The 26,085-nt window shown below is 33.9% G+C and overlaps 1 protein-coding gene across 5 annotated transcripts in view; it reads left to right on the forward strand.

Annotated features, from left to right (window-relative positions):
- Nucleotides 1-26,085, forward strand: part of CSMD3 (CUB and Sushi multiple domains 3) — a 1,092,836-nt gene that overhangs the window by 295,907 nt on the left and 770,844 nt on the right. For all 5 annotated transcript variants that reach the window (XM_088798979.1, XM_088798980.1, XM_088798981.1 and 2 more), the window contains exon 5: nucleotides 8,402-8,609. In XM_088798979.1, coding sequence (XP_088655105.1) covers nucleotides 8,402-8,609 — 208 coding nt within the window. The remainder of the gene's footprint in view (nucleotides 1-8,401; nucleotides 8,610-26,085) is intronic.

Here is a 26,085-nt window from a genome sequence, read left to right on the forward strand (position 1 = left end):
TCTCTCTTTTTTTTTCCTTCTGTTTCTGTTGACTGAATTTCTTTTGGTAATGTGTTTTATTTTTCTGCTCTTTGATGTGACTAATAGTTTTTTACTGGATGTTGAACATTGTGAATTTTAAGTTATTGAGTGTCTGGATTCAGCTATCTTCCTTTAAAGGATGTTGGGCTTTTTTTCTGGTGTACAGTGAAATGTTTGGTTCAGTTTGTATCTTTTGAGGTTTGTTTTCAAGTTTTGTTTGGGCATTTCTAGAGTAACCTTTACTCTAGGGATAGTTTAGACCTAGTGAAACACATCTCTTCTGAAATTTCTACCAAATAGAAATTTCTGATCATTTAAAAAGGACTCTCCACCCTACCTGCATGAAGTTGAAAATGGCCCTACCCTGTGTAATTTCTTGGAATCATTCATCTCCCAGTTCCCTAGTTTCTTTCTGCCTGAATTCATGGAATTTCACTTTTTGCATACATTTATTAGTATTTAGCAAATATTCATAGGGCCACTATGCAAATTTTTTAAATTGTTTCTCTGCAGAGCTTCCTGTGCTCTTTTTCTTAAGAGTTTCTACTGTCTTACAACTTACAGGCACCTCATGCTCCCTGAACATTGTCTACTCAGTTCAGATAGAACACCATGTTGTACTTATAATCCCCCTCTCTGGTCTAGGGACATGAATGTGCTTCTAGGCAGAAAGTCAGGCTGTTCTTTGTTGCTTTTTTCTTTCTGGGATCACTGGTCTGTATAGCTCTGCTCCAGTGTTTGAAAATGGTTGTACTTTTGCTCTTTTTTTTTTTTTTGGAGAAAAGACTGTAAATATCCTCCCTGTTGCTCTGTCACAGCTTCTTCTTGATTTAAAGATTTGTTTTCAAATATTTAAATGATTATGAATGAATGTTTGTATTTTTTTATTTGTAGATGCTGAGAAGTATTTTTAGCTGAATGTAAAAATGAACCACCTAACTAAAATCCACATATTTATTAATTTTTTTCCTCAGTGCATTAACTTACTGTCTCATTTTCCTAACATGTCTCTTACGAAGATACATGTAAATTAACGTGGGCTATTTGCTTGAAAGCATATTTGAGTATTCAGGAATAAACCTTCAATGCTGAGATGCCATTATTCATAGCTTTTTTTCTCTTTCCATGAGGTGTTCATCTGACTGAATGATGAATGTTTTTGCTTTGGGTTGTTATAAATCTGTTTCTCAGATGGATTTAATTTAATCTGTTTTAGTATGGAAAGAGGTGGACTGAGAAATGAAAATTATTAGAATCCTTTAATTTTTCTTCATAATAAAAAATATATACTTTAAAACTTGCAACACGATTATTTGCTGTGCCTTGACAAACACAAAATAAAAAATAGCAATCTAGATGTGTGGTTTAACTACCCAGTTGCTCTATTTTCTTCTCTTGTAAAGTTTCTCCTTAAACATAAAGATTCATAAGGCTGAACCAATAAATGTGAACAAGGACAGCTACACCAATGAAACTGCTGCCCTCTCTATATAATATAATGGATAATTAATTATTGTGATATTTAATGAGTTTAATAAAGCGGCAGAAAACAAAGATGCCTGTCTTAGGAAGGAACACAAACACCACATAAATGGCAGTTTTACTTGAGTGCTGATAGTGCTGACGGAAGGTTGACACTTAGCAAGGGAGATTTTTACAGGTTCTCCTATGATAAAGTTTAAGACTGTATTGAATGCCTAACTTCTGTAATTGATCAATTGTATTCATCTTTCACAATGTATAGTTCTTTCTCTTTTGTGGAAAACCCATTTCCTGTCCCCACCATCCACCTTCCATCCCTAAGTTATTGTACAAGAAACTAATAGCACGGCAGAGCACATAGTAAGAGATTAGTGTCTGAAATTCCGTGTTACAGAAAACTGTTCTAGTGGTTTTTGAAGCTGTCTTTTATTTATTTATTTATGTATGTATGTATGTATGTATGTATGTATGTATGTATGTATGTATGTATTTATTTATTTATTTTAACTGCTATGTTTTGGGGCAGTTCCAATTTACAGTATCTTAAATGCAATGTTGATCTCATACCGGAAGCTAAAACAAGGTCAGGTATTTGTTTCAAAAGTAAATAGAATTTAATTCTAGGAAAAATACATCTGTGGGAAAATATTGAACTTTTCCCCTTTATCTTTGCACTTCAATAGAACTAATTTTGGTTTTATTTTGTGATTTTTCTCCCTGCTCTATAGGTAAGGAATTAAAGGAGATTTTTTTTACCAAGTTTACATAAATTCAATTATTTTAAACTATGGAAATAATTTTTTGATGAGAATTGTAAATTAAATTAGATTTAATATCATTTTAAATTTAATGGCAATAGTTTTTATCAGTCGATTTGAGTACACTGAGACCTTGAGAGGTAACTGATAAGATTTCTCCCAGATAACTGGAATACATCTCAAGTCCTAAGGATTAATTTTATTTTGATTTTTATTTCTTAAAAGGCTACATTGCTCTGCATTGGCTGAATTGGTTGTTTTCTCCATATTTAGCGATAGATTGATTCCAAAAGTTACTCAGCATGAAACTTGCCATCGTCTAGCTTACATAAATGTGCATGAATACACATATGTAAAAAATTAACACACTTTAAATCTTATAACCTGTACACTTTTCTTAATAATAAACTCCACTTGATTGTGCTATATGATCCTTTTAATGTAATGTTGAATTTGGTTTCCTAGTATTTTGCTGAGGATTTTTTCATCTATGTCTATCAAAGTTATAGGCCTGTAATGTGTGTGTGTGTTTTGTTTTTGTTTGTTTGTTTGTTTTGTTTTTGTTTTTCTGAGCTGCCTTTGTCCAGTTTTGTTATCAGGGTAATTCTGGCCTTGTAAAATGAATTTGGAATTATTTCTTCCCCTTCAGTTTTTTGGAATGCATTAACTTTTTTTTAAATGATTGGTAGAATTCACCTGTCAAGCTGTCTATTGCTAGACTTTTGTTTTTTGGTGATTTTTAAATTACTGATTTAATTTACAACTTGTAATTGCTTATTAGGAGTTTTTATTTTTTCTTGATTCAGTCTTTAATGATTGTACCAGAGAACTAGAACAAAGAATCCTAAAATTTATATGGAACCAAAAGACACCCAATAGCCAAACAATCTTGAAAAAGAAGAAAAATGTGGAGGTATTACACTCCCTGATTTCAATCTATACAATAAATTTATATTAATAAAAGCAGGATGGTACTGGCATGAAAACAGACACATAGATCAATGGAATAGAATAGATATCCCCAAAATAAACCCACACATACATGGTCAATTAATCTATGACAAAGGAGGCAAGAATATACAATATAGTAAAGATGGTCTCTTCAATAAATGTTGCTGGGAAGACGGGGCAGCCACATGCAAAATAATTGTATTACTGTCTCCACCATATACAAAAATAAAGTCAAAGTGGATGAAAGACTTGATTTTAAGACCTGAAACTCTGAAACTCCCAGAAGAAAACATAGGTAATAAATTCTTTGAAGATACTTTCTTGGATTAGTCTCATCAGGCAAAGACAACAACGAAAAAAAAACTAAACAGATAGGATTACATCAAACTAAAAAAAGTTTGCAGCGTGAAGGAAACCATCAAGAAAATAAAAAGGCAAACTACTCAATGGAAGAAGATATTTGCAAATCATATATCCATATATCAATAAGGCATTAATATTCAAAATTTATAAAGGACTTGTACAACTTAATATCAAAAAAACAATAATAAAGAAATTGGCAGAGGACTTGAATAGATATTTTTTCCAAAGAACACGTACAGATGGACAACAGGCATATGAAAAGATACTCAACATCACTAATCATCAAAGAAATGCAAATCAAAACCACTATGAGATATTACCTCATACCTGTCAGAATGGCTATTAGCAAAAAGTCAAAAAATACTAAGTGCTGGCGAGATGTGGAAAAAAGAGAACCCTAGTACACTGTTGTGGGAATGCATTTGGTAAACTTACTATGGAAAACAATATGGAGTCTCCTCAAAAAATTAAAAATAGAACTACTATGTAATCCAGCAATTCCATTTCAGGGTGTTTATCCAAAGAAAGCAAAAACATGAATTTGAAGAGATAGATGTACCACTGTGTTCACTGTTGCACTATTTACAAGAGCCAAGATATGGAAGCAACCTAAGTTCCCATTGATAGATGAATGGATAAATTCTAGTATGTTCGTACAATTAAATATCACTCAGCCATAAAAATGAAATACTGCCATTTGCAGCAACATGGGTGGACATAGAGGGTATTATGCTAACTGAAATAAGTCAGACAGGGAAAGACATACCATATGATTTTACTTGATGTGGAATCTAGAAAACAAAACAAATGAAGAAGTAAAACAATAGGAGCAGACTAATAAACACAGGAAAGAAACTCATGGTTACCAGAGGAGAAAGAATTTGGGAATGGGATAAAGATGTAAAAACATCCAGTTATAAAATAAAATAAATTATGTAATATAATGTACAACATCGGAATATTGTCAATAATATCGTAATGATATGGTGACAAAGGGTAACGTGACTTATTGTGATCATTTTATAATGCATGTAAATATTGAATCACTATGATGTACATCTGAAATGAATAAGGTATTTTACGCCAATTATACTTCAAGTGAAAAAAAATAAAAAATAAAGGTCCTAGCATTGACAGAATTTATACAAACTGCCTTTGACCAGAGACCAGGCAATGTTACTTAGCTGGAAAAGCACAGCGCTGGATTTAAGGGCTTCAGTTTGATCTAATGCTGTCATTCATGTGTTCGAAATCCACTATAGAATACAAATTTTGGTTTAGGTAATACATTCTTTCAAGACTCAATGATTGCAGAAAATGTATTATTTTTGTAAATATTATATTAAATCCAGGCCCTATCACAATGCAAAGGATCTAACATTGAGGTAGGGCCACCTAGCCAAAATGTTGTACATCGAACATGCACTAAAAACAATCTTTACCTGTTTCACAATTCTGTCAGAGACTGATTCTGTGATCGTCTCTGTCATAATGAAGACATCAAGCAACAATTCTGAACAGAGAACTTGACACAGTATTTGGCAAGAACATTGGTTTGAATGATGGAAGATATACGTTCACACTCCTTGTTTTCAAGTGCAAGTCAATCAGTTTGGGGTGTTGAATTATTTTGCAGTAAAATAAGAATTTCCCTGGAGTGAGCTATTCTGTGAATTGCTCTTCATTTCATGTGTCAGGGGTTTGGGGTGATTTTTCTCTTTTTTAAGTGTAGATTGAGGAACTTCAATAGACCATATAGAGAAATTTATTTGTGTGCCCTGGAGCTTAGAGGACACAGTGTATTATTATTAAAACCATGGTTGAAATGTCTAAATGTATATTGCAAACCCATAGGACTGCATTTAGGAAGAAACTGAATTTCCACAGAGAATGAATATATGGGGAATGTTCCAGATGCAGGAATTTTTGAGGGATTTCTGGCCTGGAATGGTCTTAGATCCTGTGGAAGAGGCTCACCTGGATGCATAAGAAGATAGAAATAATACCACTCTGTACCTATGGTATGAGGGAGAAATATAAGCAGCCATCCAGAGAGACACATTCACCCACAACAAGGGAACTAATCTTTTTCCCTGGAACTATGAGGATTCAGTGATAAGGCTCATGAGCAAAAGAACCATCTTTTTTTAATCATCTGCCAAAGCCCTTGGAATCTGGTGCCAAATCAGTGCCAGGCAAATGAAAGGATTCATGTCCCCTGATCCTTCCTACTTCCAACTTTAGGAGGAATCACAGATTTCTCAGTGAGTAGGGGTGGATGAACAGAAATTCTAGGACAGAAAAATGGAAAGAAGAGCCCTCCGGTCTTCCTTTTGTCTGCCCTGTCTGCCAAACACAAGCTAGGGGGAGTGAAGAGCCTTAACCCAAATGAAATAGTGTGTGTGTGTGTGTGTACATACCCAGGTGCGTACTTATCCAGCACTGGACATATTAAATGATGAGTTGAGATTTTTAAATTAAAAATGGAGAATTTTTTGTTCTTGAATCTGAGTGTGAGCTGAAATGTCATGTTCCAGCCTGAGATTTTGATCTAGAGACTGGGAAATAAATAGCTCACAGAGCTGGTTCAAATAGGTTGTATACCAGTTACATTACAGGTATATAATAATGTAACATTTTATTTCCAAAGAAATACTCAATCTTGGTGTTGGTACTGAGAAGAAAAAGAGTAGAAGTAATTTATGGTTGGGGAAAGGGGACAGCAAGACATGCTTGCCAGAGGCTAAAGTTAAGGTATTGAAAGAAGGCATTGTGTATTCTGGCAGGAAAATTATAGTACTGTATTCACTAGTATAGATGGTACTATTAGTTCATTCTAATTACTCAACAAGCTTAAAATAGAGAGGGCATACAATGAAAATAAATCATATTTACAAAGTCTGTGATGAAATTTAAATATCTTTTAAGAGTAATATATTTAGGTTTTCTATTTGTGAATTATGGAGGTAAATGTATAAAGAGTGGGGCAGAAAGGATAATGTTACTTGATGCATGCAATGTAGTAATAAAGTTATCCTTAGTACCAAAGTATTTTACTATTCCCTGCGCATCATGGAGTTAAATAAGATGTTGCCCATCTCTATTTATGAAATTTATGGAGTGTTAGTCATTGCATGAAGTAGTATTATTGGTCATTATAGAGCCAGTTTTTTATAATTGGTCATTATAGAGCCAGTTTTTTTTCTCAAACATTTGAATTAGAAGAATTCCCTGAGTGGCTCAAGACAAGAACATAAATTTTGAGGTAATTTATTGCACAAGTCAGCTAGTAACTTACTAACTTGACTAAACAGTGTTGTGACAAGACCAGTTTTATGGCTTCAATTTCTTTATGAAACAAGGGCTTTATCTTACATTTTCGCACTAAACATAGCTGGTTATGTAACCCCTCTGTTAGCGTAACTATTGGCCAAACGTAGACTCATGAAGAATTTATTACCCCATTTAGGAAAATGAAAACCATAGGACCAAATGTAAAATTTGTAGAATATTTATTTATAATATTATATATCATATAAATACCTAGAAAATAATATTTAAATTGTCTTATGGAGTCATATGGATTATATTACTAAAGATATATTAGTTACTATATTATTTCTCTTTAATTAAAGTTTCCTGGGTATGTGATATATTTTTATTTAAATTTCATTTCAAGAAATATTTTAAATAGCTTTTGAAACATACCATTGACAAAAGCTACATTACATTCTCCCTTAAATGTTTTCTTTATTTTGTACTTACCTACATTTAAAAAAATAAAAGCAAAGCTCAGCTCTCCTATAAACATGCACAAAATGATTAAAGTTTTCTCATCACAGTCCTTAAGAATGTTTCTTTTGTTTTACTTACTTCGTCAGCTAATCAATGAAAACAAAATCTTGGTTCCATTAACCTGAAATCTAATTGGAGTGTAGATTTTTACTTACTTTCATTGTTATTTCAAGTAATGGTTATAAAATTGTCAAGATATACCAAGGTGCCAAAATAACGTATACAAGTGGACACCTTGGCCAGAGTTGCTCAAATGATAGTTCACCATAATCAGAAGTGTCTGGACACTAATGGTAACCACTCTGAGCACCTCTTGTAATTGCAGAAGTAAAACATGACTTATTTCATCTTTTGTTGTCAGTATATAGTATTACAATTTTTTAAATTAAAGTTTGAGTGACAATTGTTAGTAAAGTTACATAGATTTCAGGTGTATAATTCTGTATTATATCGTCTATAAATCCCATTGCGTGTTCGCCATCCAGAGTCAGTTCTCCTTCCATCACCGTATATTTAATCCCTTTTACCCTCATCTACCACCCTTACCCTCTGGTAACCAATAAATCATTGTCTGTGTCTGTGAGTTTTTGTTTCTCATTTGTTGTCTTGTTCTTTTGTTGTTTTTGGTTTACATACCACACATCCATGAAATCGCATGGTTCTCTTCTTTTTCTGTCTGACTTATGTCATTTAGCATTATAATTTCAAGATACAGTTTTCCTTTCTTAAAATGTGTGTACATTTTTTGGCACCCTCTGTATTTTATGTATGTATATGTGCTTAAATTTTTTCATGTACTTCTCATTTTATTCAATATCTATTAGATAATATGCACTTGGTATCACAACATTTGGACTGTTAGTTTTATCCAAAAATGTTAACATCATTGCCTTTCTCCTAATGACTTACATCTGACCTACTCACATCTCATCCTTGTTTTTCGTTTTTTCTGTTTTAATGAAAGGTTATTGGGGCAACAATGGTTTGTAACATTACATAGGTTTCAAGTGTACAATTCTTGTTTTTAACAGCTGAAGATGCCTGTGGAGGAACAATGAGAGGATCCAGCGGCATCATATCAAGCCCTAGTTTTCCTAATGAGTACCATAACAATGCTGACTGCACTTGGACCATTGTAGCAGAGCCTGGGGACACGATTTCACTCATATTTACTGATTTCCAAATGGAAGAAAAGTATGATTACTTAGAAATAGAAGGTTCTGAACCACCTACAATATGGTAAGTAGATAGTTTCCATTAACCTAGAATTGGCATCATTGCCTGAGGCACACTGGGGATCAAAGAACAGCTGTATGGGGACCTTTAAAGGTTTAAATATTTCAAAGAACTTACGGTTAACAGGAAAATTATAAGTGGCAGCTGTCAGAGCTAAGGATCATTTTGAAGATAGGGTACTAATATATGAAATCAACTGGAGCTTTGAAAGATGGATCTTTCCATCAGTATTTCTTTATTACTCCCACAAAGAAAAGTAATGTGACTTAATCAAAACGTGTGTAAGGAAATAAGTGGTTGCTAAGGTAATGTATAGTTGTGTTCCTTAGCATGCTGGTCCATACTTGATGGTTCTTTTCAAGTGAATTGAATAAGTCCTGGAAGTAATTTGGATTTCTTTTTGTAGATAGATCTTTTATGTACTCTGTTACCTGCAGGGAAAATTTAAACACTATGATCTGGGGGAGTATGGTCTCTTTCTTTAGAGACTCAAGACACGTTTTCCTGAACACTGCTGAGTTTTCAGAACATACTTTTAGGGTATAATATTTTTTAAAGAACATATCTCTTTATGATATTTTAAAATTTGCACTGGTATTATTGAAGTGCAAAGTAGATTCTGAGTTAGTAACTGAGTGAAGAATGATGAGATTGGTGAAGGGAAGCAATAGATAAACACTAGGCTAAGAAGGGCCTTTTAAACCATGTAAAGGATTTGATAAGAAAAGTGGAGATTTATTAAACTGTTTTATGAAAAACAATTACATGAAGAGGTTTGAATTCTCAAATGATTACTCTTACTGAAGTGTAAAGATTGATTTTTAAGTGGTGCTCCATTATTTGTGGGAAGATCGCTTAAGAGGTGATTGCTTTAATCCAAGAAAAAAAATCATTGTAGCTAGGATTAGGATGGTATTGATGGAGATAAAGAAGTAGAATGAGTTGAGAGATATTTAGGAATTATAATGAAAAAGATTCTGTAGTGGATTGAGGAGTGATAAAATAGGTAGTGCTCAGATAAAACACTTTCTGACTTGCAAAAATTGATAAAGGCAGTAGAGATATTGGAAGATATTGAATGAAGGTCAAATTTGCAGTGGAGATGCTATGGATATTGTAATTTATTTTATACTATGTTTGAAATATCTTTGAGACATGACATTGAAGCTATTTAATAAATAACTATATCTGTCGATATGATTCAGGAGCTCTGAGTAGAAGAATAACTGATATGTCATTGATTTTGATGGTAACTGAACCAATAGACATTGGTAAGAATGGCTAGATAGAGACAGGATTGAATGAGAAGACTGGAGAAGACTAGGATTGAATCTGAGCATCAGTAACATATAAGGCCCAGGTTTAGGAGTCTTATCCGTCAAAGGAGACTGAGGAAGTTCATTCAGAGAGGCAGGAGACAATCTAAGGGAATAAGGAATCACACAGACAAGAGAAGTGCAAAGAAGATTAGACAACATTATGAACTGATGATGAAAGGGTGTTAGGTAGATTTTTAAAAAATATATATTTATAGTTGGCTAGGCTTCAGCAAAAGGACCAAATATTTCTATCATCTTAATACATACCTTTTAAGAGAAAAATAACACACTTTACTGTATCCACTTTGTTTTTTGTTTGTATTTTCCTCTACCATCAGACCCTAATACTGAGGGCTATATAACTTTAACTCTTCTCTTGATGAGTTAAGATCTGGGTGCAATAAACCTAGCAGAATTGTGATAAAATGTCAGAGAATTAAAAAAAAACATGTTTTAGAAATTGCTACTTCTAGAGTGGTATATATTTGAGTCATATAAATGTAGATGATGTAATGGATTTTCAAATAATTATAATATTGTTCAGTATACGAGTGATCCATTAAAAATGGACATTTTTAAATTAGCAACGTATTTGACTCCTAGATATGATGAATGAAATTAGAAAAAAAAATGTTTTGAAGCACCTGTTCCATTGTTACCACTGAACTCTAGAAACCAAATCTAATACATTTGCTCTGGGGATCATAGTATCCCTATTCATGTTCATATAGTCACTTTTTCTTTTCAGATTAAACATTATTAGTAATGATTTGTATCTTTCTTTTCTATGCAAACATCTATTTGTATGTTTCTGATTTTTTAGAGCAATGTAGGTTGTCCAATAATAGCTTCAGATCCACAAATTGCTTTTCTCTCCATTTTATCCTATAATGACACTGGACCACTTAATATTTTCATCTTCCTCAGGAAGAAACAGTAACTAAGAGATTTCATTGTTTTATTGTCTTTTCACTTTAATATTACAGTAAATGTTTAGATAAACTCATCAAAATCCTGATTATATACTATAACATCAACAAGGTCTTTGGCACTTTTCATGAAAATGATAGAAATTACCAAACTATTATATTTCCATCAATTCCAATTTAAAGATACATAGTGTCAAATTAATTATAGTGAAGGTGGTCACTTAAATATCATAAAACAACATTCTTTTAGTGTAGTAGTTATAGGATTGATATATAAAATGATCTGTGAATAATGAAAGTAAAACATTACATCTAATCTTGACCCCCTAATCTATTTAAGTCCTTTAGTATTCTCATGTATTTTTAATGATATGGTCATCAAAATTAGCCATTTAATTTCAGGTGGCATTACATTGGTTCTTATGAGTGTAAATTGCTCCTGTAACATTATCAATATGTATTAGAATTCAAAAGGGAAGTGTGAATAGGGGAGACATTAAATTCTTTTGATTAAAATCGCAAAAGGTTTCTTTGACTTCAGTTCCTTCATTGAGGGCCTTGGAATTTGCCACTAGCTACTGTACATTACAATTTTGTTCGTGAAGCTCAGACAGTGACGCAGGACTTACTGTAGCCTGTGATTGACTTCGGCAACATAGACTAAGCCAGCGCAATAATCATGCAGAACAGAGAATATTAACAGTTAGCCAGTGCCTCCCTTACAAGCTGTATGTGCTAAATCATTAAGTGTGTATTTACTTATAATAACAATGGTCAGCAGTGCCAATCACTATCCGACAGGAATGCATGGGACCCACTCAATTATTACTGCATGATTAAATTTTATGAGGCTTGGTGAATGTCAACTGATTCCATTGCAGTGACATAGAGTAAAACAAAATGAAGCAAAACAAAAAACAAGCAAAAAAACCTAGCAAGGACAACAACAACAAAAAACTTAAGTTCTACTTTCAGCTTTGAATGTTGGTAGATGAAACTGAAACTGGGTAAGTCAGTGTTACATCCCTAGATCTCAGATTCCTCATCTGCGCTATCCAAGGCTTCCCTCATCTCTAATATTGCTTGGCATTACCTGCTTAGGTGCTATGGTAGGGGCAATGAGGTGGAAGGTAACTAGGTATTGCCTTATTTACAGAGCCTTGAAAGGAGTGTTGGATTAAATACTCTTTAAAGCTGTTTCCAAATTTAATTTTATCAGGTCCTCACTAGAACATTCATTCAGTATTCATTCAGTAGTTGCACATTTGGGTTTGTTACATGGCAGTCATTGTTCTAAATGCATCAGTGAACAAAGGGCTGGAAAGGCTGGCTTCTGCAGAACTTATGCTCTATTAGGGGAAAAAGATAATAAACAATAACCGATATAAGTAAGATGTAGAAAGGAAAAGTAGAAAAACAGACATTATGTACAGTAATCTAGGTAAGATAATTGTTAAGATGAATAATTGTTAAGAAAATAGCAGTGGAGGTGATGAAAAATTGTTAGATTTTCAAGATAAAATTAAGAAAATTTCCTCACTGATGAGATGTGGAGTTGGAGAAAAAGAAGACACAAAGACAGCTCTAAGGTTTTTTGGCCAGAACTGAGGGAATGCAATATCCATGAACTAATAGTGAGAAGGCTATTGATGAAGCATTTTTGGAGAGCTGATCTGGAGCTTAATTTGGACATGTTAACTTTGAGATAACTAATAAACATTCTTGTAAAGATTTTAAAGGGGCATTTGGATATACAAGTCTCAGTTCAGAGCAAAAAGTACGGGGGTAGAGATGTACATTTAGACGTCTAGAAGTGGAGGTGATTATTAATACAGGAAAAGATAAAAAGACTAAGAACTGAGTCCTGGGACACTCCAACACTAAAAAGTCAGCAAAGCTAAATGGAGAGTTAAAGTGATAGGAAGAAAACCGAAGAGTGTGGTTTCCTGAAAGCCCAAAGAAGAAAATACATCCAGGAGAAGGAACTGATCAGTTGTGTCAAATGCTGATGCTAAGCTAATAAGATGAGCTCCAAAAATGATCATTGGATTTAGTAATACAGATGTCATTGATTACTATGATGAAACAGTTTTGTGGGTGACAGACTTAACTGAATGGTTTTAAGAGAGGTTTGGAGAAGAGAGATTATAGATAATTAATATAAATGAGCCTGTCAGGGACTTTTGCAAATGAAGGTGACCAGAGAAATAGGGCAATAGCTAAAGGAGGGGGTAGGGTCAAAATAAATTTTGATTTTTGGTTAATTCATTAATTGAAAGAGGTGAAACAATGTGTTTATGTTGATCGAGTGACCCTTGAGAGTACAGAAAGTTGGTGATGGAGAGAGAGGGGAGAATTGCTGAAGTAAAGTGAGGAATTGGAAATAGTGAAAGTAATCTTTCCTTTTAAACATGTGTTTGTGAAAGGAAGGAAGGAAGGAGGAAAAAGATGCAGTAAATAGAGAGTGAGGCATATCAAGAAAATGAAGATTAAACGATTAGGTGGGAGACTACTCCATGATACAGGTTATGATGAGTTTAATCAATTTTGAAGAACTGCATATAGTAACAAAAGAGCAAAGGCTTGTTGTTGTCAAAGAGCCATTCAAAGAAGAATGAGTGATTGAATATCATAGAGGGTAATAAAGGATTCTATAATAATTGTAACTTTTCAGATTGGATGACAAACGAGACACAGTAATAGAGACATCAGGAACACTCTTTAATATATTGGAACCAGAGGAGAAATTAATTCATTTTGTAAAGTGAAGGGTTGAGGTGAAACAGATTTCCACAAAACATGTCCCCCAGAAGTTGTGAATCTCTGACAGGTAGATTGAGTAGGAATAAGAATTTGGAAGTCATAAAAAATGAAGTATTGACTAAAGTGAAGGGAATGAATACAGTTATAAAAATCAGATTAGTAAAAACATTCAGATCACATAACATAGGAAAACCTGTTTAATTTTATGCAAATTAAGAATGCTGGAAAATACATAGTATATTTTATAGTTTCTTTAAATTATTTATGCACATTTATTTATACTTAATGTAATGTAATGTAATGATAAATATTTAAATTTGAACTGATAAATTTAGTCATACGTATTTCCATTATAGGCTAACTCCCACCTAAAGATAGGACCTTCGTTTGTGCTCTAGATTCTATTCTTTCTCACCCACTAGAATATCATGCCCACAATTTTCTTAATTCTCTTCAACACCCTCAGGTTTTTCTCCCCATCAATCACTCTTCAACTAGCTATAACTTCGTTTGTCCCACCATTTCTTTAGAACTACTACCTTTTTCCAAGTGACTAATGATATCTCAGTTATCTGCAACATTTGACTGTTGATCATTTCCTCTTTTCCAGAATATCCATCATCCTTGTTACTGTAAAGTCATTTCTTTACCTTCTCTTACTACTTATTAACTATATCTTTTCAGAGCCTTTTTTGGGTGGCTTTTCTTCTTTCATCCTTTCTGTATATGCTGGCAACTACCTAGCTTTTGTCTTGTTTTCTCTATTTTGATTCATTCTGTTTTGGAATTTGTATAAATTTCCATGGCTTCAGTGATCTTAAGACTGCAATTTTTCTGATGTTAATAATTACTTGCTCTCTTACTTTGTTTCTATTCATATACACGACTTTACTAAAATAATAGAATCATAATGAGAACTTGGATCTCAAGTTACATGTAATGCCTAGAACTGTACATTTCTCATCTTAGGTATTTTTTATGCATTTGTGAAATGAATAAATTATTTTTGTCCCTTATAAAAAAAGGACATAAGTTGATCATCTATTTTCACCTCTTTTCCATGATTGTTTTTTATTTGATTGAGGTCATATGCATGAATTTGGTTAGGTTCTGTTATTAAAAAATATAATAGTAATGTAAAATACAAACACTAAGAGTCTTGATATATATATATGAAATATATATATGTGTATATTTAATTTAAAACTCTGAAAATAGGTCTACAAGGTAGTTATGGGTGACCCTAATGTCCAAAAACCCAGGATTCTTTTATATTATTGTTATATTTGTGGGTGGCCTTCATTCCAAAGATCATATTATGTCCAAAATGCAGCCATTTAGTTTACAGTCCAGACAGTAGGAAGAGGAAGAGGGGAAAGGAAGGGCTAAGGGTTTTCATCAACTGTCTTATCAACTTTCTCTTAAATAAAGTTCTGGTTGCTGTCCTATATTTTCTCTTGCATTTTCTACTACTTCTGCTTATATTTGTTGGCCAAAATTTTGTTACATGGCCACTTGGTTGTAAGGGACAGAAGGAAGTGTAATTCTTATTCTGTGTTGTCTTTGCCCAGCTGAAATCCTACTATTATAAAAGAAAAGGTGAAATATTAGGCAATAAATAGAAATCCTTGCTATACTGTTTTACTGATTCAGTTCCTCCAAAGAAAATATATATTCACTAGTGTTTTATGTATATGTGTGTCTATCCTGATATGTATTGATACAGATATGTGTATATATGTATACACATATGAATATGCATATATGTATATGTTTGTGTGTATATGTGTATATAGAGAGATAGATAGATTGATAGATAGATATTGAAATTGTTAATGGTTTTGCTTACCTTGATTCAGTCATCAATTCAAATGATGACTGCAGCTGAGAAATCAAGAGAAGATTGAGACTCAGAAGAACAGTCCCAAAGATGACCAAGAGCAGACATGTGTTATTAGAAATCAAGGCTAAGATCACGCACACCCTTGTATTTCCAATTACTATACAAGAATGTGAAAATTGTGCAGGATAGAAGGCTAACAGAAAATGAAACAAAACAAAAACAAATACAAACAAAAACACAATTCATTTGAAATGTGATGTTGGAGAACTCTGTGGATATGCGGGACCACCAGAAAGACATACAAGTGAGTCCAAGAACAAATTAAGCCTGAAACATTTGCTGGAAGCAAAAATGACAAAACTGAAGTTGTCCTGCTTTGGGCACATCATGAGAAGGCAAAATTTGGAAAAGACAGTAATTCTGGGAAAATTTAGAAAGCAGCAGGAAACGAGGAAGACCGAATATGAGATGAATTTACTCTGTAGAGGAAGCTATAGGAATGAGTTAACAAGAGCTGAGTAGGGTTCTTGAGAATAGGACATTGTGGACATAACTCACTTCTAGGGTTTCCAGGACTTCGGAACCTGACTCAGCAGTACACAACACACACACACACACACACACACACACACACATACATGTTATATACACATGCAGATATAGATACAGACACAGTAGTACCTCGGTTTTCGAACATCTCCGTTGACGAACATTTCGGTTTAAGAATGCTGTAAATTTTATGGATCTATGGTATCATTAGATCGTAAAATTCATGCTAAATTTGCAGTTTTAGGGGTTGATTTTAAAGGTCTGGAATGGATTAATCCATTTTGCATTACTTTCTATGGGGAAACCGTGTCTCAGTTTTCGAACGTTTCAGAACTCGAACTGTCTTCTGGAACGGATTATGCTAGAAAACCGAGGTACCATGGTATATGCATATATACAGATATGTGTGTCCTCTGGCTGGTTTCACTTGCATAAACTTAGAAACCTGGTTTCTAAGGTTGACTAATATTATTTTGTATGTATATACCGCATTTTCTTTTTCCATTCTTCATCACAGTTGCCTCTGTTTAAACAAATTAAATAGGGTACTCATAAAATGATAAGACATTAGAACCAGAAGGGATTTTCAAGATCCTGCTCCTCAGTTGTGCCCTTTGAGGGTGATGACTTCTTAGGCTCAATGTATATACTATATTGAAAATTCAAGATGAGAATTTAGATCTCTTTATTATTTTGATAAATGTACCTCTTGTTATTATGCAAATAGTCAAGGCTTTCTAACAAAAATATATTGTTTGTCAATAAACCATTTTAAAAACCTGAAACTTTGACATATAAACATCATAGCATGGATTATTGTTTTCAAATATAGGCTGAAGTTGCTAATATAGATTGTGGTGATATTTAAATATATTTTTGGTCAAAAGAATTAGAAATTTGTTCTAGGTATTTGAGACTGCCTAGTATGGATAATTTACTATTTTCAGTATCCTTCAATATATATTTTTTTCTGCCTCAAGGAAACCCAGTTAGTAGTGTAGCAAGAACAGTTAAACAATGTACATGTCTTACTCATCAATGAAAAGAAAGAGTTACATGATAGATAGGACCATAGTTAGCACAAATATCAGGTGAATTCTGAGAGAAGCATTTTCAAAGGTTTCTAGCCAGGCCACTTCCATTTAAATGCAAAATATTTCCTCTCTGTTTTTTTAAGGTGCAAAAATGTTAGTTGTTAAATGTACCTCACATCTTTGTCATAAAAACAAGTGTATATATAAAATAAAAATATATAATTTCCGTGCGTATATACAGACGGTGCCAAAATAATGTATGTACATTTTAAGGAAGGAAAAAACTGTATTAAAATTGCACCGATGGTAACCACTTTGAGCACCTCTTGTAATTACAAAAGTCAAACATGACTTGTATTAATCTTTTGTCATTGGTATATATTGACTATTACAATTTTAATACAATGTTTTTGCCTTTCTTAAAATGTGTACACATTTTTTTGGCACCCTCTGTATATATACCCTGTTTCCCCAAAAATAAGACCTAGCTGGACTATCGGCTCTAATGTGTGTTTTGGAGCAAAAATATAAGACCCAGACTTATGTAACATAATAATATAATGTAATAATATAATATAAGACCGTGTCTTATATTATAGTAAAAAAGACCGGGTCTTATATTAATTTTTGCTCCAAAAGATGCGTTACAGCTGATGGCCCGGCTAGGTCTTATTTTCGGGGAAACACGGTATGTCATATCTAATTCCACTTTCTTTTTCACATTGTGTGATCTTTCATAAAGATGATACAAATCTGTAAAATTATCCCAAAGCTCTAGTATATGAAATTTATAACTAATTTAATGATCTTGTTTAATCCATCAAAATTAAACACCATCTTGTTTGTCACTATTATTTATGAGGGAATTCTAGTATGCCCTTTTCATAATCTCTTGTTTTCTTCACCTCCTCTGCCCTTTAATAAAGTACTCTCATGGATATTACCCAGACCCACCGCAACTCTGAAACTGTGTGAAAAGTGTGAAAAAAACTGATGTACATGCATTTAAATGTGCAATTTTAGTGACCAAATATTGAGATACATTCTCTTTCGGTTTCTATCTTCCCTCTGACCAAAGAGGTAAGGTCATCTACTGAAAGTGAAAGGAGGTGATAGGTTAGCATATTTGAGGAGAGTGGGATTTATTTGAAATATCTTCTATAGAAAATTGGAAAACAAACAACTAGGGAAATCGAGTATTGCTGGGCAGTATTTTGAATCCAGTGGGGATTTTAAAACGTGAGTTTGTAGTGGCGACAATTGATGAGCTTGCATATCTTTACAACACTGCTCAGAAAGTTAGATACAAGTATAAAAAGACAGGCAATGGCACTACCTGGGCATGGGATGTTAGGGCCATGGAGAAGGAGGCTGGAGTTATTGGGGGAGGGAAGAGAGTAACTTCCAATGGATTTTGCCTCTTGTAAGCACACCATTTTTCTTCTTCGGTAAGTTTTATCTGTACGTTACTATTAAGCCATTTATTCCTGAGAGCTTGCATAAGAAGAAACAAATACTAAGTGAGAATCCAATAACCTGTAGAATATAGTATAAGTTTATCTATAGATTATCATATCCTGGATTATATGTTTCTAATACACAAATACCTTAGATTGAGTTTTTTTAAAGCTTTGAAATATGTCACGTATTATCGTTTTGACAGGACATTTATCTGGATAATTTTATTCTAGTTAAATAAAGTGTAACCATAATTCTTGATTTAACCATTTCTTTTGACAATCACCTTCTGTAACTCTCTTCATCCTTTAATAATTTTGATAAATCTTGATTAATGCCTAACTTGATTAATTGTTATATAGAAACGGTTTTGTAACTCTCCTAAACTTACATGCAAATTTTTATCCTCAAAGTGCTTTAATGCCATAGATTCCAAATTAATTAAGTACATAGAAAAACTAAAGCGTAGAAATTAAACTTTAAAACCGATTTTGAACTTACTTCTGATTGAGCAGTGGAAGACTTTGTTTATAAGTCATAGTTCTCTGCAATACCTCTCTCTGCTTCGATGACTCCAATTTTTTTGCTGAACACTCATTTTTCTGTTCAACATACCTTTGTACATTAACTCACATAGTTTAAATACAGTCAGCAGTCATAATGATCAGGAAAAACAGGTCCTTTTTCTGTTTTGTTTTGTTTTGTTTTCTGGATTAAGCATGGAAGAGTAGAAAGGATGGATCTTACAAAATGGAAGGAATTTTTCTGTCTTTCTTCCTTTCTTTCCCTTCCTTCCTTCCTTCCTTCCTTCCTTCCTTCCTTCCTTCCTTCCTTCCTTCCTTCCTTCCTTCCTTCTTTCCTTCACTTTGTTTCTTTCTTTTTTCCCCAAGAGAAAACAGATGACAGACTCATGAAGGAAGCTGGAATGTCAAATTACAAAGGGTATATAAAGAAAAGAGTGAGACTTTAGCCATATTTTCACTATTCTACATCGAACCAGACAATTTTGAAAACATTCAGCATCTTCTATATTTGAAAGTAATGTGTATTTAAAAAATAATTTCCATTATATTTCATGAAGTAAAATATGTTCTGGATCTTTTCATCCATGTATTCAATGAGATATAATAATTATACATTGTTTTGCTTTATAGAAAATAACATGCCAGTATTCAATATATCATTAACTTTATGACTTAGAGATTATAATTTATGTTCTCATTCCTAAACTCTTTTGGGGAAATGAAAAAGAAGAGCTTAACTCAGAATTTTTCCAGAGGAACAGTTGTCTTTGTTTAGACTTAAGTGATTGGTAAAAAACAAAACAAACAAACAAACAAAAAATCTCTTTGACAGAATAGGGACTGGCCAGGTGTATGAAAAAAATATTACTAAATTGTTCCAGGAATATATTAAACTAATATAAGAGCAGAGAAAGAAGATTTGGGTCATGTTGAGTGAAAATTATGCACTGAGATGGGAGAGTGGAAGTAGCTGAAAAGCACAATAGGCCACCAAAGAACTCCCCTATGGAGGTATGACTCAGGGAGTTATCAAGGAAAACACATGCCTAATGTGCAATATTAAGATATATGCTCAGCTACGTTGAAATGTAATGTCTAATCCCAGTTTTATGGGGTAATTGTCAGCAATTGAAATCTGTTTAAATCGGTCTGAAACATTTGCCCCAGTGGTTGAAAAGAAATTCACCTCTATTTGTCATGTGATCCCAAGGTGTGTAATTTCTGTACTATTCAGGAAAGTTACAACCTGTCTATCTTCTAACGGTGTTGTAAGTTTTGAGAAAAAGAACAAAGATTTTTCCAACTTTGAATTTTTATCTCATAGTGTGGAATGTGTTGTGTAGGTTTTCCGGAAACAATAGGTTTAAACCGTGGGTATCTTAGAAACGGGAAAAAAATAAAAATAAAACCATGTGTTTTAAGTGTTAAACTTTAAAGGATTTGTGATTGGGGAAGGATTTTTATAAATTATTTTATTCTGTTTTTAAGCAATATTTTCAATTAAATTAGAGTTCATGAACATCCTCAAAAGGATGCTGATTCAAAATAGAAATTCAGTTTATCAAAGACAATTCTAGTCATACTTTCAGTTCACTTAAGAAGTAGAGTAGAATATCACTCAAGGAAAGACTAGATAAGACAATATTTTAAAAACAAATATTTAACATTTCAAGGTGTTTTTCAGATGCTAATATTTTAATAAGCATAAGTAAAATCTTTAGAGTTAGTAGAAATGCCTTGCTGAAGCCCCAGATAAATTATACATATTCATGACATTCTTAATATTAATTTAATAAATTAGATATACACACAGGCACATATGTTTCTAGTAATGTCTTTGAAGTTAATTTACCTTTGTCATAATATATTTAATAGGATTTTTCTTTTTCACTTTTTTTTAAAAGCTTCTTTCTTTCACCAGTCCATTTTCTCAGATATTATAACCACTTAGAATGATAAATTCCAAAACTTCATGGATTGTTCTTTTTGTAACTGTTCCATTTCTTTAGTGGTTGATTGAAGGAGCATGACAGGATGGGGTGTTACTAGGAATCAGTAAGTGCTTGTTGGCTACCAAAAAGCTTTTTAGAATAAGATAATGTATTTTGACAATCATAACAAAACTGAATCTACGTTGTTAAAGCAGGGTGACATTAACCAAACTCACATAAGATAGGATGCCAGTTCAGGTATTCACCACATTCTCATCTTTACTCCCACTCTTGCTTCCCATGCTCCACTAATAATGACATCCTTTCTAAAATAGGACATAATTAAGACCTTTGCATATGCTATTCAATTTCCCTGAACGTTCTACCCCTCCCTCTCTTTTTTCACTTGACTGTCTATTCCTTCTGCTAATCACAGATTAAAAATTACTTCCTCTGTATGTCTTCCCTGAGTATGTACAGTAGGTAAAATCTTCCAGCTATAATTCCACATTACTGTCCACATCTTTCAACACTCATCAGACTTTTAAATTACTTGTCCAATGCCTGTATCACTCATATACTGTAATCTCCATGAAGTCAGATACCATATTTATATAATTTAACAAACTTAGGGCCAAGTGCAGAGCACATGATATGACCCACGCTTATTAAATGAATACATAAATGAATGAACGATATTTGGTTATTTATCTATCAGAACTTATATCCTCATAGGAACACATTCTCTCCTTGAAAGTAGATATTTATGGTAAGACGTAATTAGAAGCTTGCTTGCTGAACACAGAATTAAATCAGGAAAAGGAAGTTATTAGTATGAACATTCCTAAGCTACCATAGCCATATTTGGCCATTTTAGAGTGGCATTGCCACAGTAGTAAGAATAATCAAGTCTGTGGAATCATGGACTGCTCTACTGGGTCTATTTCTAGTCCTTGGGGCTTTCAATCCTTGACTATTTGTACTGACCAAGTTATGATCTGCTGGATTAAAATTTTACATCCTAACATTCATATTCCATCCTTCTTCATTAAGTTTCTTCACGGGTCTTCTTGATTGAAGTTTGAGTGTTCTTGAATTATTTTTTATACATATACTCATATATACAAATCATCATTTGCCTAGGAAAATAAAACTTAAAGAAGCCTTGACATATACTACATGCTAAAAATAAAATCTAGTCCTCATTCATTGAACAAACAAATCAGACTTTGTGCTGGGGAATAGATTTACATTGGTTAATAAAATATTCGTGACTGCTGCTCACATGGATCTTACAATCTCTTACCTTCTCCATATGTCTTATAGTGTTGAACACTAATGAAACAGTGCTAAAAATGCAGAAATTCCTTGGTTTAAAACTTGTCTTCCAGACAGTTCCTATTATTACTCAATATTTTTCATGATCTTCTCCATAATAGAAACACATTGATCTGATATAATAAGATGTTATATACTAAGACATAACTGAAAAATAAGCATCCTGGGATAATCTTTTTGTTATTTTTCCTGAAGGGTGTTTCCTTGTACTTACATAGTTGACCCTTGAACAACATGGGGTAGGCATGCTGACTGTCAGCACAATCAAAAATCCATGCATAACTTTTGACTCCTTAAAAACTTAATTATCCTGTGGTATCTATGGGAAATTGGGTTCAGGAGCCAATGCGGATAACAAAATCTGTGAATGCTCAAGTTCCCTATATAAAATTGTGTAGATCAGTGCATACACTTTGGCCTCCACATTCTTCGACTACCAACCCCGGATAAAAACAGGTACACATGTTTATTGAAAAAAAAAATGTGTATAAGTGGACCTTGTAGCTTAAAGTTGTATTGTTCAAGGGCCAGCTGTAATTACACTGCTACCTTTTTGACCTACATTTAATTTTCTTCACAGATACACATATAGTGTTGTGTTTTTAAGCCATTATTACATTATATTTTTGTATAAAATTGTATAAAATTCACCCTAAATAAAACATGGGGAATTTAGAGTTTAAGTCATTATCTGTGAAGTAGCTATAATATGTAAACATTTTAGAAATTTACAGTATCATGAAAAAGAAAAGAAAAATATGTAACTTAGTTTTGTATTTTGTATTATAGGCTTGAAGAAATGATCTAGAAGTCCCAAATAGAAGGTACAAGGTAGAAGATTTTAAGAGTTCAGAAAAAGTAGAAACATTCAGATTGTGGTTGTCAGGGAAAATTACACAGAAATTGTGGAACCTAAACTCGGTGTTGAAGGGTGTTTTGGCCATTTGCCTTCAATCCCTGCCCACGCTGTTTCCATTAGCCCAAATTATCAATTTTCCCCCCACTTTTAGGGGTATTTAAGGAGTGCAGTTGTGCCCATTTCAAAAATATGTTCAGTCCCTAACCCCTTGCACTTGTGAATGTGATCTTATTTGGAAACTGGGTCTTTGCAGATATAGTCAAGTCAATATAAGGTCAGATTAGATTAAAATGGGTTCTAATCCATTTACTGTTGTCCTAGAAGAGCAACATTTTGATACCGAGATACAGGGAAGAGGGACATGTGATGATGAGGCAGAAGGTGGAATGATGCATCTATAAGCGAAGGAAGCATAGAATTGTGGGCAATTCATCCAAAAGCTAGGAATGAGCAAGGAAGGATTCTTCACTAAAGCCTTCCAACAGAGCATAACCCTGTAACACTTGATTTTGAACTTGTAATGTTCATAACTGTGAGATAATACAATTCTGTTGTTTTAAGACACCTAGTTTGTGATAGTATTCCTAGGAAATTAATAAACAAAGTGATTTTCAGAGCACATTTAAAAGATAGGTAAGCTTTTTCAAATAGTGTACAAAAGTTGTTTGAGGATTCAAGGACAAATAATAGCAATATGAGATAAAATATGGTGTTGTTACTTGTATTTACATACTTACATTATATAAGGTCAATGTGGGAGAAATAGAATGCAGAAAAGTAGGTTTTGCACATTTTCTCTTTCATTGCTTAAAAATAACGTAGTTGCATAGAAGAAATAAATGGTATTTAGAAGGTGAAAATGTGATCATGTTTTTCTGTTGCACTGAATCTCACCTAATTGGAACTGAAGGAAATATATTTATATGGTCTGCATTACCTGTTTCAGTCAAATTTGATTTCTCTGGCTAGAAATTATACTTATAGACATGGTTATTCTATAAACCTGGTGAAAAACATGTATTTTTTTTTTCTGACCACTTTGTATTAATAGTGAAAATATTTATAATAGTGGAGACTCATTTTGTGTCTACAGAATAATTATTACTTTATATGGGTTTCTATTACAGTTCATACACACCTGTATTTCAGTTCTCATCACATTGCAGTGGGGAGCTTTTTGTCTCTCTCTTTTGGTAGATAATGAGCTTCTCAAAGACAAAATTATTCACATGTGCATTGCCTGTGCCTAGGATCATGCTTAGGGCTTGGTAGGTCCATAATAAATACTTGTGAATTGAAACAATTATGGCATTTACAGCTTTGACTAGCTATGCCCATGCTAGACATAGTTTATTTTAATGTATTTAAAAAAAAAATCAAAACTGTTCTTAAACATTATCCCATTATAGAATGCAGATACAGTATAATTTAATTAAGCATTTTGTCATGGTGTTTTAGTTTAGATTCTTTCTGGGGTACAGTTCAGTTGTTTGACAATGTTTTAAGAAATGCTGAAGTGAGTTCTGCTCAAGATGGTGAAGTAGATAAACGTTGTGCTCACCTTCTCTCACAACCACATCAAAGTTACAACTGAACTACAGAATTTCGATCACAGAGACTTATCTGAAGTGTAGCTGAACACAAGTCCTACAAGTAAGGACATATAGAAGAAGCCATGCTGAGACTGGTAGGAGGGGAAAAGATGTGTAACAGGCTGTTCTGACACTCATATGTGATGGTTAAAAATCAGGAGGGCTATCTGGCTGTGGAGGTCTCTCCTGAGGAACGAGGGGTCCCAGGGCTACACCAGGCTCCCAAACCCAGGGCTCTAGTACTGAGAAGAGAATCCTCCATAACTTCTTACTGTGAAAACCAGTGGAGATTGTAGCTGGGTGACACAGTAGGCTGCTGGAGTCCCAGACATTCCTCTTAAATGATACGATCATGGATTTACTTGCTGACAAACTCACTCATTCTGAGCTTCAGCACCAGGGAAGCATCTTGAAAGGCACCAGGGACATACAGAGAGGCAGTGAATTGTCTGGCATCAAGGAGAGACCTGGAGGGGTAGTTTTCTCCCAGAGAGAAGTGCTGGCAGATCTGTTCTTCCTTTGTTGGGTGCTCCTCCTTATCCAGAGTGGAGACACAGGTGGGTGCCATATCTGGGTCTCCAACAAGCTCGCTATTACCATTTGCCCCACCCTAGTGATTCCCTGAGACCCCGTCCCACCCAACTTGTGGGCCCACACAAGCCACTTTCAGTGGCTTTTCCATTCAAACAGCTTCTCTTGGCTCATGCTGCGGACTTTGCTAAAACTCTCAAAGGTTCACAAAACCCACATAAGCAGCATCTGGCCTCGGTGTGCTCTGTACCTCTTGCTAAGCAGCCCCAAGCCTGACACTAGTGGCAGCAAACCTCAATTAGCCTTTTAACCTTTCTCAGGTACCTCCAAGCCCAGCACAAGTGACAACCTTCTGCAGATCACTTAGTAGCTCATACTAAGTGGCACAGGCAGCTGCTGGCTTTGGCCTGCACCTGAACTTCTGTGAAGGGGCCACAGCACCAACTTGCCCAGTAGCCAACTTGAGACCACACCAGAGCACCACCAAGTGCTCTCCAAAAAACGACATCTCCAATGGGAAGATGCCTGGGGAGGTACCAGAGTATTGCTAAAGTGAATCCTACTCCATGGTGTCAGACTCTGCAGAAAAATTCCTCCATTGTAGTCACAACTAGTCCTTACAACCAATGAGCCTGAGGGTCAATCACTTCCATTGATGTGCAAACAGCAACCAAGACTCAATTACAATAGGAGGGCATACATAACCCACACAAAGGACACATCTAGAGCATCCAGGTCAGGTGACCAAGGATACTGCACCACTAGGCCCTACTACATAAGAATGGGAGACATAGAAGATTTACCTAATA

The sequence above is a fragment of the Rhinolophus sinicus genome, chromosome 6, assembly GCF_057876585.1.
Source record: "Rhinolophus sinicus isolate RSI-liver-muscle chromosome 6, RSI-T2T, whole genome shotgun sequence".
Taxonomy (NCBI): domain Eukaryota; kingdom Metazoa; phylum Chordata; class Mammalia; order Chiroptera; family Rhinolophidae; genus Rhinolophus; species Rhinolophus sinicus.